Raw genomic sequence first — 20,432 nt, forward strand, 5'->3', positions numbered from 1 at the left:
CCTGCGCGACCCACTCGCGAGCAGCGCCCGGGTGTGGGTGTGGGCGTGTGTGAGGGGGGGAGGCGGCGGCGCGGGAATGGCGGAGGCGGCGGCGGCGCTGCGGGCCCTCAGGGGCTGCCTGGCCGCCTTCCCGCGGGAGGCCCGCGGTGAGCGCCGGGGCCGCGGCCCAGCGGGGAAGGGGCGGCCCGGGGGAGGCGGAGGGGGCGGTTGGCCGCCCGGAGGGAAGCGGGGAGGCCGCGGAGGGGTGGGGTGGGGTGGGGGGAACCCGCTTGCAGCGGCGGGCGCTGCGGCCTGGGCCGGGACCGGGAAGAAAAACTCGGGACTCCGGTTGCCTCAGCGCGGCTGGGCCGCAGCGAAGGGCGTCCTGCGTGGGTTCAACCGGAGCACCATGTTTTCAGCTTAAATGTTTCCCAGGTATAGAAGCATCAGAACGGCTGCTGCAGAAAAAAAAAAAAAAAAAAAAAAAAAAAGAAACCAAAACCTGAGAAAACAGCCCTTTTAGGTTATGGGGCTTTGTATAAAATAGCAAAACAAAGCACTTCCAAAAATCTTCTTGTGGTGTCATCTCTGTATCCCGGGTGAGGTCTGTGCTCTCCTGTGGGCCCATGGCGTGGGACAAGCAGTGGCTGACAGCAGGAGAGTGGCAGGGCAAGGGCCCGAGGCACCAATCTGGCACAGAAACCCTCCCTGACAGCCCCTGGGCTTTCACAGAGCCATTTCTGGAGCTGGGGGGACACCTCTTGCCGTCAGTGGGGGTCCGGTGGTGTGGGGTTGGAAGCCAGCAGGTGTGCTGGCAGAGCCCTTCTCTCAGGATGCCAAGTGAAACTGTTTTCTTGTTTGCCTGGACAGAGCTGGGGTGGACAGATTCCATACCCTATCTTGATAGGCCTCCGTCCCCGCTGGAGTTTTATCGAGAATGGGTGAGTCCGAACAAACCTTGTATAATTCAGAATGCCATCAGCCACTGGCCGGCTCTGAAGAAATGGACTTCAGCTTACCTCAGGTATGAACAAGCTTTGGAGCAGGGCTGGTGGTCAGTTTTGGTTGACCTCAGTAAAAGGCCCATGTTAATCTTCGCTTTTACCTGTAAAATTAGCTCAGATTCCTCCACGCTGCTCTATGAAAGTGTTCAGTTTTGCCACCGTGTTTAAAACTGATGTATAGATTTCTTCTGGCAAGCGTACTGTCCTGTCCGGTTCCGATGCAGTCAGAGGGGTGGGTGTTCTGGCTGTGTGCAGCCAAGCTCAGGCTATCAAAACCCAGTCTGACTGCTGTGCTCTGCCCAGTGCCTCCCAGTTGGAGTGGGGCTGCAGCTCTGTAAGAACAGACTGACTTGTTTGTCAGAGTACACCTTGTTTGCTCTGTTGTGAGCTCACCTGTTGGACAGGAGAGAGTTGAGAGGTAAAAGATACTACAGTTGCCTTGACTGCAGGGAGCAATTGGAGCAAGAGTCCTTACCAGACGGTAGAAACTCTAGTCTAGAGACACCCATCCATGGAAAGCCAGGCTTCTTATTTTTGCTGCCCATGAAACCTTTTTAAAGTAACCAGTGTCCGATCTGTGGGCCAATCACAGGTCTGCCTATAAACCTATGATTTATTTTGCAGGGAGGTAGTGGGTCCCAAGGTAGTGAGTGTGGCAGTAACACCAAATGGTTACGCGGATGCGGTGTTTCAGGACCGTTTTGTCATGCCAGAGGAGCGCCAAATGCCTTTCATGGACTTTCTGGACATTGTAGAGAAGAAAGTGACCTCTCCCAGCGTATTCTATGTGCAGAAGCAGTGTTCAAACCTCACCAAGGAGTTCCCTGAACTTGTCTGTGATGTGCAGCCTGATATACCATGGATGAGTGAGGCACTTGGTAAACCTTCTGTTTCTCCTGTATGCAGTAAATATTTTGTATGGATCTTTAAAATGATCATGCTAGGTACATGATAAATGTTTGTCCTGTTTCTGGGTGCCACAGCTCAGTTTGGTTTTATCCCTTTAGAAAGCAGAAGTGGTAAAATACTTAATAATAGACTAGTCTAAGTTTTGGGTTTGTATTACTGCAGAATCAGTATCTCAGTTGTGTATTAGGACCATCACAACTGAAACAATGTGGTGACAGTGCCATATATCACTTCTTTATAGTGGATTTTCTCTGATTTAGAGTCATTTTTCAGCTCAGATTCATGCTGTTGCTAGCAAAGCTAGCATAACAAATGAGCAAAACAGCACACAGCCCCCACCCCCCTTGGTAAAATTACAGATGTTTGTTTCTAGTTAAACACTGTTCTATTTCAGCTGTTCTCTGTTTTACAGCATGCCTTTCCTTAAAATGTCAATAAAAATGATTTACTGTGATCTCACCTTTTTGCGACTGTAGGTAGATGTGCTGCAGATTTTTTGTAAACTAAGTTTTAGGGATTAAGAATGTGGAAACAAAGGCTTGTAACTGTCGATTTGGGGCTGGATAATGCTGTGTCCTGAAGTCTGATGGGCACCACTGTGGCTTCCAGTGCAGAAGGAGGTTACTGTTGCTCAGAGTGCTATTTGCAATAAAACCTGTCATAGTTACACAGGAAGTTGAAGGACAGAATTTGGCAGAAAATTATTTGAAGTGCTTTTAAACATCACACTTCAAATTCTGTTTTTGTTGACAACATTCCTATATTCCCTAACCATACAGGGAAGAAGCCTGATGCTGTGAATTTCTGGCTTGGGGAAGCGGCTGCTGTGACATCTTGTATGTATCGTATGACGCTGTATGTCTTCTGTGTGCTTTCAGCACAGGTTTAAGCGGGCTTGTTTTGAGTTAGTGGCTCAGTAGGACTGTGTGTTTTCTCTGTCAAGGCAGTTCTATTTGAACATGCTTTTTTTCATTCTTTCTCCTGCGCTTCTGAAACCTTTTGCTGCTGTGTCTCTGGGTGCATCTACCTGGCATTGTGTCAAGCAAGGCACTGATGGTTTGCTTCCTTGAATACGTTTGCTATAACATGATATTGTTACTTTCCACACCCACTGGCCACAAGAGGAGCAAGCAGCCTGATAATAAAAGCACAAGCTGACACTTCCAGTTTACTGTAGTTTCTGATATAGAGAATGAAATAACACTGATTTTCATTCTTTCTCCACATCTCTTTTTTTTTCTCAATCCTAGTACATAAAGATCATTATGAGAACTTGTACTGTGTGATATCTGGAGAGAAACATTTTCTGCTGCATCCACCGAGTGACCGTCCCTTCATCCCATATGGTACTTAATTTACTATGCAATATGTCTGAAGGTTGGAAGGAAGAGAGACTAAAATATTGTCAGGTTTTCCATATTGTGTAAAGTAATAGATTCGTTGGTACGTCAGTCTCTTCAGCTTTAGGATATTTAAATTATTTAAGTATCTTGTCAGTATTGTAGCATGTCACCTTTGATGTTTAACAGGTTTGGATTCTGCCTGCTTGTTCTTTTCTCTATAAAAAAAAAAAAGCCAGGAAGCTGAAAAATAAGTTGTAATTTAATGAAATATTCAATTACAAAGTGAATCTCTGAAAACTGGAGAAATGAAAAAAGAGATTATGGCAGCATTATTTTGCACTGCCTGTTTTCTATTTCTTTATTTTTCTTTCCTAAGTGCACAGTAATGGTTTGTTATATTGCAGTGTCATCCAGAAGATGGACAGCTTAACTTTATGGCTCCTAAAATAAGACTTTATTTTCCCACTCCTTGACTTTCAAACCTTCAGATTAAGTGAATGCAGAGTGCTATAGGACACTAATACAATTTTGCCTAGATATGTGTGCTGCTGCAATATTTTATTTATACTGGCTTTATTTTGTTTACATCCTTGAAGTCACAGAATCACAGAATGGTTTGGGTTGGAAGGGACCTTTACGATCATCTAGTCCATCCCCCTGCCCTTCACTAGACCAGATTGCTCAAAGCTCCATCCAACCTGACCTTCAACACTTCCAGTGATGGGGCATCTACAACCTCCCTGGGGAACCTGATCCCGTGTCTTGCCACCCTCACCATAAAAAATGTCTTCCCTTTATCCAGTCTAAATCTACCCTCTCTCAGTTTGAAACTGTTGCCCCCTGTCCTGTCATTACAGGCCTTGGTAAAAAGTCTTTCTCTGTCTTTCTTATAAGCCCCCTTTATATATTGAAATGTCACAATAAGGTTTCCACAGCCTTCTTCTTCCCCAGGCTGAACAACCGCATCTGTCTCAGCCTTTCTTCACAGAGAGGTGGTGTCATATGTATGTGAATGTATGAAATACATGTATGTCATAAGAGTCATACTTTGTAAAACAAGTTACTGTTAAAGCATAGAAGAGAAATAATGCTTACTTTTTATGGAGTGTAGTAAAAAGATGACTTCATCATTTTGAACATCGTGTTAATGAAGGGGAACTCTCTCAAGGGAGGGCTTAGAAAACTACATGGTGAAGCAATGAAAGAAGAGCAACCTGCAGTATCTGAAGCAGTTGATGAGCCCTGCCAGATAAAATTAGAAGTGAAAAGCTTGCCACAAGTCACTGATAATGCTTGTGAGTGCTATCTTGTTAGACTGACCTAAGAAGAAATACCAGAATATATAACAATGTGTAAGTCAGGGATGCATTTATGACTTCTGAAAGGGAAACAAGACAGTTACTGGAACAAAATAGGACCAGGAGTAAAATGGGTTTTGAGGAGAATAATTTCTGTGAAGAAAGAAGGTTGGAATTCCAAACAGGAAGGCAGCTCAGTATTCAGACTGACTTAAAAAAAATAAATAAAAAGTTAAGAAACTGGATAAAATTTGAAATGGCCAAAGGGAAGGACAGTGAGGACAGTAAGTTGAAAATGATTTTGTCTTAATTTTTCTTTTACTTGGTGAAAGTGTGACATGCCCTGCCATTAGTTTCTCTGAGCACTACTCTGAGATGTGTCATTTAATTCTTTCTGTGGTTCCAGAGCTCTATCAGCCAGCAACCTACCACATATCAGAAGATGGCTCATTTGAAATTGTGGATGAGAAGAGTGCAGATAAGGTAAAAAGTATATGAAAAACACAGTCAATACAGTAAAGATAGTTTTGGGCACTTCTAAGCCCTCAAACCGAGCATATTGACAGATACTTAGAAATCCTTCATTACTGGAAAGAGAATGCCCAGATATTTCACTTCTATTTTACTATTTGCAAAGGATACCCAGCTTCCAGAAAAGTTTCTTACTGCACACCTGAAACCATTGATATCATAAACTGTCTCCCTTGCACCAAACATAAATAGATCCAATAGAGGACTTTCAAATGAATCAACAATAAAGGCATTGATTTCATTAAGACTGAAATAGACTCCTCTGCATTCATTTTTGGCCCTCTGCTCAGGGCTAGATTTTGCTCTACAGCAGTATCACCCAGTGCAATAAAACATAACTGTCTCCGGAATAAATTATGTTTTCTTAGTTGTAGCAATGTTTATTTGATTAAAATATATAGATCTGGAGGCACTTTACAAAAACTCAGTAGCGTTTTATATGTAATCTCTCCCCTTTTGCCTCTGAAATGTGTGACTAATGCTACAGCTGAATTTATGCTGGGGCTATTTCTCTGTTTCCAAAGTGGTGCTCATCGAATCTCACGGAAGCTTTCCTGTAGTGCAGTCAGGTGGAGTGCTGAGGTTTGTAACTCTGTACAGGGCACAGAAGAAATTAATGCAGGCAAGGGGGATTTCCCAGTAGGAAGGGGGGTTTTAGCTGCTGTGAATAAAATAAGACCAGAGAGCTTTAGAAGAAGAAAGGAGTTTCTAAAGAATGGTGCAAATAAAATACTCAAGTACTGAATGTAGGAGAAACAAGCGACTTAAGGGGCCGGAGGTGTTTTGAAAGTATGTCACAAGACTGAAATTTCATGGCTGACATGTAGCACCTTTTACCTAATTAGAAATGTTTCACTGAAGGAGGCAAGTTTTTGCACCCTTGACCTACTCCCAGTTGAATGTGGAAAGCTGTGTACCTGTGCTTGTTTTGCTAGGCAAAACACATGTTTTGTAACCTAGTAAGTTTTGTTATCAGTTGTTTTTTGGGAAGCTTGCTGGATTTTTTTGTCCGGGTCAGTACCATATAGATACTGTTTTGCTTTTAGGTGCCCTGGATCCCCCTGGACCCCTTGAACCCAAATCTGGAACAGTATCCAGAGTATGCTCAGGCAAAACCTTTGCAGTGTACAGTGAAACCTGGTGAGATGTTATACCTGCCTTCTCTCTGGTTCCATCATGTTCAGCAATCACATGGCTGTATAGCAGGTAAAATGCACAGTATTTCCAAATATGTTTTTGAACTGTGGTGGGTGTGCGGCTGGATATCCCACAGCAAAGCATAACTGGGACCAAAGGTCTCTTAAGATCATCTGCCTCTCCTTGGGATGAAATAATAATCTTGTCAATCTTTTGCATATAATTCATAGCCTCGTTGACAAGTGCTAGGGATGTAGCAGAAGAAAAAGTCTTTCTACTTGTCAAGTCTGGAGAAGGATAACTAATTCAGTGATCATGATCCAGTTTCTGTTTATGACATGGAGCTAAGCAGTTTGTCTGCCTAGCCTGCTAACAGCAAATTGGTCACCTTTCACAAAGAAACTGCATGTTTTATGTGTTGTCATCACATCTGCAAAAAAGGATCTGGGGGATGAAAAGGAAACCAGAAAGTATATGAGTTTTAGGCATGGATGTAGACACAATGTAGAAGGTACTCTGTTGTCATGTGAGCTGGAATCTGCTCTGACCCAGTCTCTTACCTTGCTAATAAGCCTATGCTTGTGTTACTGTTTCCCTGTACTTATCAAAAGTCTTGTCATTTCTTTCTTTGTAGGATTTATCGTCATCTGTCTCTATCTCTTTTTTTCCTTCCCCACAAGAGTTCCAAAATGTCAGGCATTGCTCATTTGGTGGAGGTAGAGGGGTGGGAATGGTGCAAAGTATTATTGTCATGTCATGTAAGTTTTGCAAGGTTTGAGGAAGGGCTTGTTGATGACTTTACCTGGAATTAATCCTATCTGCCCAGGAAGAGTAAATATAGTATTTTGAACAACACAGCATTAGTATTTGTTGTAACACTGCAAATATTGCAAGCCCTTTTTTTTTTCAGTATTTGCGATACTGTAATAAAAAGACAAGCTACCAATAAAGCAGTATTTCTGATTGTCTTTTCCCAATACTGCTGCATCAGTCCTTAAAGATTTTTTGGAAGTAGAGTTGTTTCCAGTTGCAACCCCCCAGCCACTCTTTGACTAGCAGAAAAGCTGAAGTGTTGATGAGTTTATTTGGCATTTAGTCTGTTAACTGCCCTACCATCTGTATACACTTGAAAAATCAATATTCTCTGGGTCTGGCTCAGTGAATGTCTGAACCTAGAGTATATCCTTCTCCAAGAACTGTTGGTACAATATTGTACTGCCTGGCTTATTTTTTCTAGGAGATCTGCACCAAAACTAAATTGAGATGCAGAATTAAAGCACTGTCTAATTGATGACCACTGCGAAGTAGTGGTGAATTTGCCATCCTTTACGCATTCAGAGGAAAGGAAGTTCCTGTCCAGATATTAAACTTTTATTCCTATCTGGTTCCTTAAACCGGTTCCTATCCAGCTATTAAACTTTGCAGTGTATTTGGTATTTTTGGTCTAAATAGATGCATGTATTTTCTGTTCCTAAACGTTTTGCCAGCTTCTGCTCCAGGGAACCCCTGCTACAGAGTCTGAAGAGGAGTTGATTTGGGTTAAGACAGAGTTGCACTGGCAGCACTGTTAAAGAACTCTAATGTTTGCTTACGTTATTTTTGGCTGTTGTCAAAGATTTGCTCATTTCAAAGTTCAGTCAGTAGTAAGGAAAAGCCTGTACTAGCTGAACTGTGTAAAGCAGTCTATGAACACGTTTGTAAATCATTACATGCTAGCCTTAGAAATGTTCTTCCCTTTTCTTCTCTCCTCAGTGAATTATTGGTATGACATGGAATATGACCTTAAGTACAGCTATTACCAACTACTAGATTGTCTCACAAAAGCCATGAAAGTGTCATAGCAGAGGTGGGAGACTCGAGCTTGTGATCTCTGTCTCTGATGTGGTACAACCATCAGCATCTGTGACTGGAGTACAAACATGATTCAGGTGAAAAGAACTGAACATTAAATTATCCTCAGCAACATCTGTCAAACAGATCATGGCTATTTTGCTTGATTTCAGAGTCCCGATCAATTGGACAGATATTGTGGCTTGTAATTAGAAGGTTTGATAATAGCGTTTTTAAGTCTTTGCATGTTGCCTCAGTGACGGTGAACAAAATAAATTTGGAAGAGAGGCAGTCCAGGTTTTGGAAGTCCTGAACCAGAAGCCATGACTGTTCAGATCTACAGGTTGGTTTTGTAACAACCCAGGCAGACAAGGAAGAATCTGCTCTGCCACCCACCTGTGCATCAGGCTGCATCAGTCCAACATCTGCCTTCCGCTTAAGGCAAAAGTCCTGTCTGGTTGTAATTCACTAAGTTCAGTGGCTGTGGTGTTTTGGTGGTGAGAAATTACAACTCCTGCAATAAAAGGTCAGTTTAAAAGCTTACTTCTGTACTAATTTCTTACTTTTTTTTTCAAATGATGTGATGGGTGGAGGACATCTAGGAGGACATGCAAAAGTCAGTACTGGCTGTTTTCAGTGTTAAGCTACGTGTTTTTATTGCTGGTTTTTATTTCTTTCCACCATTGTATTTAAATGTAGCTGCATCCTCTTACATCCCGAGTGGTGATTTTAGGGTTGCTTTACCTGCACATCACCTCTTGTCTTGTGGCATGACATGTGATTCTGCAGCTTGTAGGCTCATTGATTTGTTCATTCCTTTGCCATTAATTGCTGCCTAGTGCATGATCAGGCAGGTTGAGTGAACCAGGAGCCTATTTCTTCAGCCTTAATTCCCATTTGTATTTCTACAGAATGGGATGAGACTACTCACATGTCCCAGACCCACAGGGTAGGACTAGAAGGCTATTAAATACATGAACACTGCAAACAAAAATGTAGTAGTGTTTTTTATTAAAACCAAAAGTTGGTATTTATTGTAAAATCTTCAAACAGTTCCTTAGAAACATTAGTGATATGGGGGGAAATTTATTATCCATGCATTAATTAGGAAAATGCAGATACTCTTTAGACAAGGTTGATTATTATGAAGAAAAATATAATCATTCTTTTACTTTGTCTGTTTTTTTTTTTTTTGTTTTGTTTTTTTTTTTTTTTAAAGAAACATAGTTAAAGGATAAAGCATCATCTTACTTTGTGGTGCTTGTCCAAAGATTGCTGAAAACTTAAGGGCTAGCTTTGTTTCACGGCTAGGTTAGGATGTCATGTTACTTAAGGCTTTCCAGCTTGTTTGTGTTCACTGTGCCCTGGCAAAAGTGCCCAAGCCAGTTCTGCAGTCAGATCTGGACTTTCCCACAGTCGGGGGGAAAGCCGATTTGTGTATCTCTTTTTGTGACTTTTTTTTGGATTTAATCTCTCTCTCTAATCAAAAGTAAGACGACATGCCAGGAACAAATGACAGCTTCCGTCTGTGGAAGCAGCTGGTGGTGGTGTACAACCTCTGAGCCGGAGTGTCTGGGTGGAGGCGTGCTCTGAACTACCTCTCCCGGCAGCCCGTGCTTGTTGACCGCAGGAAGCAGTCGCAGTGGCTCCTCCTGGACTTTGGGCTGAGGTTTTAAGCCTGAGAGGTGACAGGCTCCTGGCATTCCTGTTCCACGCAGCCCCACAAAAGGGCAGGTCACCTCCCCGCCAGCAGAGCTGGGATGGCGGTGCGGGTGGCGGTTCTGCCTTCCCCCCGGTGCCTGTTTGACGACCCCGTGCAGATCTGCGTGGCCGGTCTCCTGCCGCAGCAGGCGGTCACCCTCCGAGCCAGCCTGGTGGACGAGACTGGGGAGCTTTTCCAAGCCCACGCTCGGTACAGAGCGGGGAGCGACGGGGAGCTGGACCTCAGCCGCTCCCCAGCGCTGGGGGGCAGCTATTTGGGAGTGGAGCCGATGGGGCTGCTGTGGTCTCTGCAGTCTAAAGCGCCCTATAAGCGCCTGGCAAAGAGGAACGTCCTGACCCCTTTCTGCGTGGATTTGGAAGTGTATGAGGGCCATGGGGACATGAGCCGCTTGCTGGGAAAATGCACCAATGAACGGTGGTTTTTAGGAGAGGGGGTGAAGAGGATTTCAGTCAGAGAAGGTCGTCTGAAAGCAACCCTCTTCCTCCCTCCTGGTGAGTTTTAATTCCATTCTGGTTTTCCAGGTGTGATATACACCACATGTGCCACATGGCCCCTGGATGCACTTGGCAACCCGGAGCAAACCCTCAGCTAATGGTTCCCTTGGCCTGTGCTTGGCCCAGCTATTTGGGTCCTCACAACAGAGCAGGGAGGAGCAAGTGTTGCCCAGAAGGGTCAAGTGCTGGAGCAGGGGGGTGCAGGCAGGGCATCAGCAGTAGGAAACGAGGTATCTCCTGTTTGTTCTAGCTGAGGAGGGTCAGGACCTCTCCTGCGGTGAGATTTCTGGGGAAAGGTGTGTTTATTTCTTATCTTTTCTGTTTAGCTAATGGGACAAAGAGGCCCCTGTTCTCTGTCAGAGCTGTGTGGTGTGACAGCTCTGTCTGTGGAGTGAGAAGTGACAGGGTGTGGTGGGAGCACTGGACTCGGGCTGCAGCCAGCCTGGGCTGCTCCAGCAGCTGCCACGGATCTTCCTGCAGGCTCTGCACTTGTCTCTCTGTCTCTCTGGCTAAGGAAAGTCTTTACCTGGTTGAGCAGTTTGACTGCACAGGATACTTAGGAAGATGATAGACAAATGAGAAAAGCAAGGTCTTTAATTAAACAGGTGTCATGTTCCACAGCTCCGTACAGAGACTGGATCCTGTGTAAAGCTGCTCTGAACCCTAAACTGTTTATGTTCCCTAAGCAGTACTTAAACGTGGGTATCTTGCTCTGTAATGAATAAAAAGTCCCTTGCAGCTGCTGTGACATGAAATCTTCTAAGGGAAGTCTGACTGTAAGAATGGGCAGAGCAGCATCAGGAGAGGAAAGTCCTATGGCTGCAGGAAGAGAACTGAGAAGCCCAGGCGTAGTTACGCAGATCATACTGAAGCCTGAATCAGTGCAGGTCAGTGCTGGCCTTTGTGGGTACATTTCATAGCCCAGCTTCCTGGAAAACCTGCTAGCACAGTTCCTATGGAAGCACAGCTCATGCAGTGATACTGTTTGTTCATCGATCCCCAATGGCCTGAGAACATCTAGGCTATCATCAGCTGAAATTCCTGGTGGGAGAAGGATGCCCAATATGTGAACTTACAATAATGAATTCCTAAGAGAGAGAAGAAATATCCAAATTAGTGTCCTTACACTGACTGTGTGCCTGAGAATGACAACCTATGTTGAAAGCTTCAGAGGATGATTTCCTTCTGATATCTACTGTCCTGATGTGTGCTGGGGGGGTGCTACTGAAAGGACAACTGTAGAAACTTTTCTCCTTGAGTATATATATATATATATATATGTATATACATACCTTTCATTTCAGGTCCTGGCCCCTTCCCTGGACTTATTGATTTGTATGGATCTGGAGGAGGTCTTGTTGAGTACAGAGCAAGTCTCCTGGCTAGCAGAGGCTTTGTGACTTTGGCTGTTGCTTACATGGCCTTTGAAGATATCCCAGCTATGCCAGACATTCTTGAACTGAGCTATTTTGAGGAAGCTCTGAACTTTTTGCGAAAGCAGCAGCAGGTAAGAGGCAACTTATGGTGGTCTTCCCATTGGAAAGTTTTCCAGTTTTCTAATTGGAATGCTATATGTCACTGAATGCAACTAAGTTTCTGAGATGTTAGAAGGAGACAGCATTGTCTGAAAGACAGCATGATCTGAGAGATGGAAAAGCATGTGCTTCAACTCGCATTTTGCAAGTAGTTGGATGGCTGGTTTTGCACAGCATCTTATGTGCAAACCAGTGTTTGTGTAAGATTAAATCAAAGCACTTCTCAGACTAGAAGCACAAAACTGCTTAAGCAGGAAATGTTCATTTTTTTTTTCCCCCTACTTTTGCATCTTTCAAAATTTTAGAAGGGAAAGAAATCCATTGACTTCTACTCTTTCTGAGATGTTACAGGCTGTTGATTCAGAGTAAGTTTCACAAGACAGTAATAAAACACTGACAACAGAGTCCCTTACGGTTGTAGCACTGGAGAGCGTGCCATGCTTTAAGAAACTGGGACTGTGTTTGAGCAAGTATGTAGGATGAGAAAGACACTTTATAGCAACAGATCCCACTTAAGCCAGAAGAGACCAAGAGAAACGAAGTAGCATTTAAACTTTGAATGGAATGCTACTTAATGTAGTTCATGTCAGCAGGGGGACACCAGGAACCTAGCCAGTGTGAGAGCAGAATTCAGCCTCTCTTGTTTGTCTTGTTCCTCATAGAGCTTTGAAACTTCCAGAGTGTCTTATAAGACACACATTACAAAATGAATATGGTATGAAGAGCCTTCACTATAAATAAGTTGATTTAAACAGTTATTGGGCATACTCAGCCTCAGGTGTAATGAACCTTTTGTGTTCCAAGACAAAACAGAAGGTAACAGGTCAGCTGCAGGAGAGTATCAAAAAACAATGGCATCAAAGAAAATCAATGCAAGTAAATCCATGAAAAAGTCATTTTCCAAAGAGGACCTGAGGAGAGAAGATTGAGAGTGTTTGAAGACTGGAGCAGTAAAAGATACTGAGAGCAAGTGTCTAGCCAGGATGTGCAGGGAGCAAAGAGGTTTTGTCTATAGAGGTCATTGGAAAGAAAAAGTGTTACAGGAGGACAAGTGTTGAGGAGATGTAGAATTCATAGTTACTCTTGTGGAGGCTCAGCAAAGGGATAAGATATGGGAGTGATATTACATGAACAGAGAGAGGGAAGGGGTAAAATATGGGTGGTTTTATTTAGATAAGGAGTGAGCAGGCAGAACTGGAGAAGTTATGTCAACCCAGGAAATGAGGATTAGTTGATAATGGTTGTTTTCATAACTGTGTTTCAGGTGAAAGATACTGGGATTGGCGTTTTGGGCTTGTCTAAAGGAGCTGATCTAGCCCTTTCCATGGCCACGTTTCTACCTGGCATCAAGGCAGCTGTCAGCATATCTGGAAGTGGTTTTAATTCTTTCATTCCCCTGCAGGGGGATGGCTTCACTGTTCCTCCCCACCCATATGATCTGGGGAGGATGAAGACCAGTGAAGACTCTGGCCTAGTAGATTTTTCCGATGTCCTAGATGATCACAGGGACCCAGCAACTTGGGGTTGTCGCATTCCCATGGAGAGGTCCTTGGCCAAGTTTCTCTTCCTGTCCGGACTGGATGACAGGAACTGGAAAAGTGACCTCTACTGCCAAGATGCTGTTCAGCGCCTTCAGCAGTATGGACGGGAAGTGGAGTTTTGCTTCTATTCTGGAGCAGGGCACCTCTTGGAGCCACCATACTTGCCTTTGTGCCAGGCTTCAATGCACAAAGTGCTTGGGGTGTTTGTGTATTGGGGAGGGCAGTGGAGGGAACATGCCAAAGCCCAAGAAGATGCATGGCGCAGGATACAGGCCTTTTTCTGGCAACACCTGATGGACTCGGACATCCCTAAGAGCAAGCTGTAGGGGAAGCTGTCAAAATGATGACCAGGGTTGCTATTTCAGCTCTCACTGAATCTTTTAAACTCATTGGAAGTTTCCTGGCCTGCCTTCCTCTAAATCCCACTATTGCATAGTGATTTATTGTAATTCCCCAAATAATTTTCTATTTTTTTTAAATGAAGTTTAGTTGCCAGAGCCCCAGCTGCACTGTAGATTGACACCATCTTATCTGCCTGTGGGCTGTAGTCATCTGAGATAAAAACAGCATCCTGTCATGCAGATTGTGTTTGTACTGAGCAGTCTTTGCCCTCAATCTCCAACCATCTCCTTTGGTATCAGGGAATACACTCACAGGAGTTTTCCGTTGAATTGCTTAGTATTGCATCTCTAACTAACCTAGATGTAAACAACAATTTCTTGGGACAGCACACCAGTATATTCACCTTTCATCTTGGTATATAATTTTCTCACACTTCTTAGCAAAAAGATTGCAGCAGTTCTGATCTCAACTAAGTGAAGAGGCACTCTTCTGACTTGACGTGTGGTGGTAACATTTTTTTTCTGGTACCTCAAAAGGCAGAGGTGAATCTTACCCAGGTTACACTGGTTGTATCTCCTACTGACTCTGGATGTTACATATCAGGGTAAAGTTTCCACTGCACTATTCAATAAATACAATGTGTATATGTGTATGCACAGTTTAAAATTATCTGAATGAAGCCTTCAACTGTCTTTATGCCTATAAATACATAGGCAGCAATCCTGCTGTGGTCACAAGATGCTGTTTTGCCTTGCTGAAGCGCTTACAAAGAGAAGTCCTTACCTCCCATCGGTAAGAGGAGTGGTGGAGTTTGCAGCAGAGGTCTGTGCAGTGCTCAGGATGGGGGTGATATAGGTGTGCTAAGTATCTGTTTTTGAATGCAGAAAGTCAGTTTGTCCCCGTTTTGGGGAGGAAGAAGAAAGCCACGGCTGCTGCTGAGTTCCCAGGAGCCCTGGGGAGGGGGCTGTCTCTACGGCCTTGCCAGCTGTGGGATCAGTGACAGCTAGGAAATACCACTCCTCAGAGAGGGCTGACCTTGCCTGCTGGGGAGAATGTGCATTATCTCACCCTTCACTGAGGTCCAAATCTGCCAAGGATGACTGTGATCTACCTCGTGCATTTGTGAGGTGGTGGCACACAGCAGCTTGCTGGCATTTTCTAGATATCAAATGGCATCAACTGAGCAGAGTTTGATTACTGGAGAAATCAAGGCTTCCATTCTGACCACAGAAGCCAACAGGAGCTGGGGTGCTCTGCCTTCACTGAGGAAGCAAAACCTTGCCTTTGAAAGAGCAGTAGTCCCTCATTTCCAATTCATGCTGAGACGTGAGCCCGGTAGGAGCTCAGATCCTGCTGAGGGCAGAACCATGCCCTCAGTTTTCTTACTTCAGGGAGAAATGGCTACTGAAAAGGAGCATGTTGGGCCTCAAAGGGCTGCAGATTCTCTCATGCAATGCATCTAATGCAGAGTGTGCCACTTCTGATTCTCCTGCCCCAGCCATTCCTCAAAATGGGAGATGGGTACCACTTAGCTCAAGGTGTAAGCAATTAGAGTGGGGAGATCTCGCTCCTGCTCACCTGTACTGGTCATCCACCAAGTTTTATGCTATTACCTCTTCATTATTTTTTTTTTTCCCTACGTGTCTACGTCCTGAATGGACTGTGGTTGTTTCAGGTGTTTAGTGAGTGGGTGGGACCTGGCAGAAGAACAATGTTTAGCAACAAGGGAAGTCAAACACATTTAAGGAGTTCAATCTGAATAAGGGACGTTTTCTTTTCCCTCGTTTTTCTATTTTATTGAAGCAGTCAAAAAAACCTGGCTTGTCCATTCACATTTGCCTCAGACTCAGGGCACAAAGCTGTGGTATGAGTAATTCTGTTCTTTTCTTTTTACTGAACACAGTGAGGCTTATGCAGTACACTCTGTTCTCCAGCCTGTGGGATAACTTGCATCCATTTTAATCCCTTCTGAGGGGAATACAAACTTTCTCAGCCTTCAGTGGGCAGTTTACAGATCTATACCTTGAATTACAAAATTGTGAGCTTCTGAGGAAAGACATTTTCTTTGTCTATAGGAAACTACTATTAAAAGGAAAAATACTTTCCATCAGTGAATCAACAGTGTGGTTAGTGATGCTTTTGTACAGTCTGTTGCATTGTCACATTCAGCAATCAGGTTCAAGGAAAACAGTGTTGAAGCCAGAGGATGAAGGGAGCTGACTGGTGACTCCATCGATGATAATAGTATACAGGGCCTCTTTTTCATTGCTCTGGAATGAAAACTACCCAGTTAAAAACCCCTTATTTATCACTTGGATGACAGCTGTCAAGAAAGACCAAAAAAGCTGATTTAGCTGAGCACCTCTGTGCCACACACAAACGGGAAAATATGCCAGCCAACCTAGTTGCACTGGGAATTATTTTTAAATCAGCTGGCCTTTTAAAATTAAACTCAAATTTGAAACTTACCTTCAGGAAGTAAAAACTGGAAACTGAAGGGAGACTAATATCAAATAATTGCAAATGGCCTAACTTCAGTAAAATGCTTTTGCTTGTTCTTGGGCATGTTCTTCAGTGATTTGCTGTAGACTTTGACTACTTAATGCTTCTTCTGCTCAAGAGGTGATTTAGACAGATGGGGCTAAGATCACATTTTTTTCCAAGTTAGTAGCAAAAATTCTATTAATTTGCAGCCTGTAGAGTCAGAGTGCTTTATATAATTTCTCCAGGCTTACAGAGTACAGACATTTTTCAAGAACAATGTGAAAGTTGTTATTTAATTAAAGATAATAAACCTTTAGCTGCAAAAGAGAGCCTATGCCATGTACAACTGATAAAACTAATAAAAATTGGATGAGGAAAGCTATTCTTGTAATCCCCTTGTAATTGAAAAGTGCTTCAGATAAAATAGAGCATCAAAGGATTATCTTGAACTGAAAGATCACGGTTTGATGCTTACATCAGTCATCCCTTTGTGTAGCACTTTGCACTACATATCTATTATGAGAATGAGAAATTCTTGTGACAAGTCTCTTAAGAAACTGAGAAGCAATTTCCCTATGCTGCTATAAGCAAATTTATTGTAAGAGAAAATTATATCTTGCAGTGTTTTTTGGTGCAGGATAATTCCCATAGCTATTTTGGAATTGGGCAACAATAGAGATTGCTGATTTGCCAGTGCATACTTAAAAATTTCCTTCTTTACTCTGGTTCAGCTTGTGATGTCTCTACACAGAAAGGAGATTACCCCAAAAGGAAGAGAACTGGTGTGAAAAAGCATGTCCTTGAGTGAAATGTCTCTAAACTCTACTATAAGCTTACTGCTCAGACCCCATGAATCCAAGGTAATCTGGGTGAATGTGATCTAAGTTATATGAAGTATATATAGCTTATTATTGTAAAGTAATTGTCCCTGAAGCAGGCTGTTTGCATGCTGTGGGGCCTTGGGACACAGTTTATCCTTTTCATTGTGGGCTGTCTGTATCACAATGTCACAATGCAGATGATTTCCTTTACATAGCTCCATTCTGCTGTCCTATCTATTTAGTAATCCTGCATGAAAAGTTCCAGGGACTCCTAACAGTTTGGAAGCATTTGGACACTGCATGAAGCAATGTCCTCTGTACTTGTCAGGGCTTCTTGAAAAATGTTACAGGGTTCTTTCCGAATACTTTGCCATATGTGTTGTTAGGCTGTGTATAGCTGAGGAAGAAAGCTCTTGATGTTCTTTACTGGAGACCTAGATGTACCAGTACGTGTACAGTGTAACTTGGAGGAAACTGCAGAATGAAAATTGGCAAAATGCCTTTATTAGAGAAAAGTGAATCACAGGTACAGAAGAGGTGAAACATCTTTGGGAAAGTAGCTATGGATTAGGCACTGTGCCTCTGCAGAAATCGTGGGTACTTGAGGCTTCAATAGAATTTTACTGGGGACTGTGCTGAACAAGATTTCATGCAAATGTGCTCCTCTAACACTAGTAGCTTCTTACCCAGGAGAAGCAGTGTCTCTGGATGGCTTCTGCAAGTAAGGTTGTTTCACAGCCACAGGACAGAAGGAATGTAGTGAAAGATGAGAATATACGTTTCGCAGTGTAATTTAGATATGACCTATCTCCATTGCCTGTTTCTGTTTACTGTCTGTATTTGGAAGTCTTAAGATGATTGGGGAGTTTGTTTTTTTTTTAAAAATTCAAATCTTACTCAGTTCTCTAATACATTATTGTGGAATGATTTGGGTTGGAAGAGATCTTAGAGATCATCCAGTCCCAACCCCCCTGCCATGGGCAGGGCCCCCTTCCCCCAGCCCAGGGGGCTCCCAGCCCCGTCCAACCTGGCCTTGAACCCTTCCAGGGAGGGGGCAGCCACAGCTGCTCTGGGCAACCACCCTCATAGGGAAGAATTTCTCCCTTATATCTAATCTAAATCTCCCTCTTCCGGTTTAAAAACATTATCCCTCATCCTATCCCCACCCCTCTGATCCAGTTTCCCTCCCCACCTTCCCTGTCCCCCCTTTAAGCCCTGGGAGGCCGCTCGAAGGGCTCCCCGGAGCCTTCTCTTCTCCAGGCTGAACCCCCCCAACTCTCTCAGCCCGGCCTCCCAGGGGAGCTGCTCCAGCCCCCCCAGCATCTCCGTGGCCTCCTCTGGCCCCGCTCGAGCAGCTCCGTGTCCTTCTGCTGTTGGGGGCCCCCGAGCTGGCCCCAGCACTGCAGGGGGGTCTCCCCAGAGCAGAGCAGAGCAGAGGGGGAGAATCCCCTCCCTCGACCTGCTGCCCACCCTGCTCTGGATGAGATTACCAGACCATATGTTATCAAGCTGTGGGATAAGACCAACATTTAATGAGAAAACAAAGATGGTTAAAATTTTTGTTATATTTGTATTTTGCTAAGAAATTTATAATCCCACCATTTCAGAAAAAAATCACTATTCAGCACTTTTTATTGCTCCATACACATGATTAAGAAATGGAATCTGAGCCAAATGTAGTATTAGTGCAGAGAAAGTGATATTTTGGTTGAAGTTTGGCTAGAAGGAAGAATAATGTTTCCTATGAACTAATGCTCTGTGCAGCATTTACTGTAAAATATCACTGCCATTTGTCATTGTCCAGGACAAAAAACAGAAATGCTAAAACTCACTGTTTTTCATAGTTTTAAAAAATTGTCCATGCAAAATTTACATTAAACCTTAAAATGCCTGGGCCCTTACTCTAGATGACATTTAGAGAAAAATAATTAAATGAGTTACATTCTATTAATTTAGGTTTGTATCTTTTCAGTAACTTAAGCCACTGAACATGTAACATCTTGTATTTAGACTGTAAATTTATGGCTGCATTAGTCACTGTAGTGAAAGGTATAGTTTTAACTGTTCTAAGAATATCTTGCTTCTCAAAGTGACGGTCATGACTTTTTGTTGCTTGCTGATCTATCTGAGAGGTAATACTGTGCAAAAAAAGAAACCAAAACCAAAAACAACACAAAAGATTAAAACGTTCAGCTGGATCAGAGAAGGGAGTAGCAGGAGCATGCATGGGGTTATCAGGAGAAGCAGAGGTGAGCGATACTGTGCCTGTCAGCGTCAGCATGGCCTTATGCCAAACCAAGGTAATTGAGTAACCCTAGCAGAGTTTTTAACTATGTTTGTAATAACTAATCCAGCTGATTCTAAATTATCATCTGTTTCTGTATACCATGGAGTGAATGCTTAGTGGCTCATCGTGTGCTGCCCCTGTTTACAGTGGATCTGGTCCTGAAAGAGTAAGATATTAGATAGTGGAGAGAAAATTGTGAAATGTGAGTATCAGATAAGAGACAAGCTGAATAGATGGTTCAAGGAACATGTCCTACACAGGAACAGAGTATGTGTTTTAGATCTCTGTCTTCAATTAGAAGAGAAAGTTCAAATGCACTGACATCATTTTAATATGCTGTGAATTCAGTGAGGCAGTTTTGAATCAATAAACCTGTGCCATCCGCAGGAGACTGTCCCTGGATAGTGTCAGTCTGATGTTCTCAAACATCAAGCACTAACTCAAAATGGAATAATGTTTCTAGCCTTGGCATTGGCTGCAATGTGCTTTGGCTCAAGCCATCCTCCTGTCTTTGGATCATTTCGGATCAGAGATACTTGTCTTCTGGATGCATGAAGACTACTTTAATACCTGACAGCATCACTGCTGTTGTAGTGGAAGGGGAAGAGGTCAGTGGTCTGTACTTTTCGTAAGTAAATAAGAAATATCACATCCGATTGCTGGAACAGCCCAGCACGTACTGCTTCCCTGACAGTCAGCATCCCACTCCCTGTGAAGCTGAGACCTCCTAGGCTCCATTTACATCAGCAATGTGCGGGGGCAACTCTGTACTTTCATGCCTCCTAGGAATCTTGTTCTTTCTATTGCCATCTGTACCCTTGCCATAATGTCTGCTTTCTCTTTTTTCTCTACCTTTTTCACAGTCTTGCTCCTGTCCCACTGGCCATGACTTAGGCCATTCTGATTCCAGGTCACCCCAACACTTTGCATGTTCTGCTGGTGGAGGGGGACCACTCTCAGCAATATATAAGGCCAAAGCCAGAAGGCCATATGATAACACTGGCAGTGAAGAACCATGATGCTTTGACTGTTGAAGAACAGATAATATTGTTGCCCTGTTGAGAAATGACCTCAAACTGGTCTTGTTGCTGGCAATTTACCTTTAGGTCAGTCAGAAAGACAACTTTGCATTGGTGGATTTGGTACAATGAAACATCTCTGCCAGTCTAAGAGC

At 43.5% G+C, this 20,432-nt stretch overlaps 3 protein-coding genes across 7 annotated transcripts in view; all 3 read left to right on the plus strand.

Annotated features, from left to right (window-relative positions):
- Positions 1 to 62: 62 nt before the first annotated feature.
- Positions 63 to 11,634, plus strand: JMJD7 (jumonji domain containing 7). Of its 2 annotated transcripts, XR_006165141.1 has the most exons (9): positions 63 to 146; positions 850 to 1,003; positions 1,608 to 1,861; positions 2,672 to 2,728; positions 3,143 to 3,238; positions 4,940 to 5,016; positions 6,111 to 6,270; positions 7,954 to 8,557; positions 11,553 to 11,634. XR_006165141.1 is itself a non-coding variant. In XM_032990065.2 (8 exons), exons 1-8 carry the CDS (start codon positions 77 to 79, stop codon positions 8,040 to 8,042), a joined length of 957 nt encoding a protein of 318 aa, XP_032845956.2. In that variant the 5' UTR covers positions 63 to 76; the 3' UTR covers positions 8,043 to 8,574. The 2 variants fall into 2 exon arrangements, 1 of the variants encoding a protein (XP_032845956.2); XM_032990065.2 differs by lacking the exon at positions 11,553 to 11,634 and having other exon boundaries at positions 7,954 to 8,574.
- Positions 9,402 to 14,318, plus strand: LOC104359791 (acyl-coenzyme A thioesterase 1-like). Its single transcript, XM_009965618.2, has 3 exons — positions 9,402 to 10,245; positions 11,553 to 11,755; positions 13,048 to 14,318. Exons 1-3 carry the CDS (start codon positions 9,792 to 9,794, stop codon positions 13,648 to 13,650), a joined length of 1,260 nt encoding a protein of 419 aa, XP_009963920.2. The 5' UTR covers positions 9,402 to 9,791; the 3' UTR covers positions 13,651 to 14,318.
- An 85-nt stretch (positions 14,319 to 14,403) lies between these two features.
- LOC104359793 (cytosolic phospholipase A2 beta) overlaps positions 14,404 to 20,432 on the plus strand; it is a 65,732-nt gene continuing 59,703 nt past the window's right edge. For all 4 annotated transcript variants that reach the window (XM_032990044.2, XM_032990046.2, XM_032990047.2 and 1 more), the window contains exon 1: positions 14,404 to 17,010. The gene's annotated coding sequence lies outside the window, so the exon portion shown is untranslated. The remainder of the gene's footprint in view (positions 17,011 to 20,432) is intronic.

This window comes from Tyto alba, unplaced genomic scaffold (genome assembly GCF_018691265.1).
Source record: "Tyto alba isolate M040663 unplaced genomic scaffold, T.alba_DEE_v4.0 Super-Scaffold_18, whole genome shotgun sequence".
NCBI lineage: Eukaryota > Metazoa > Chordata > Aves > Strigiformes > Tytonidae > Tyto > Tyto alba.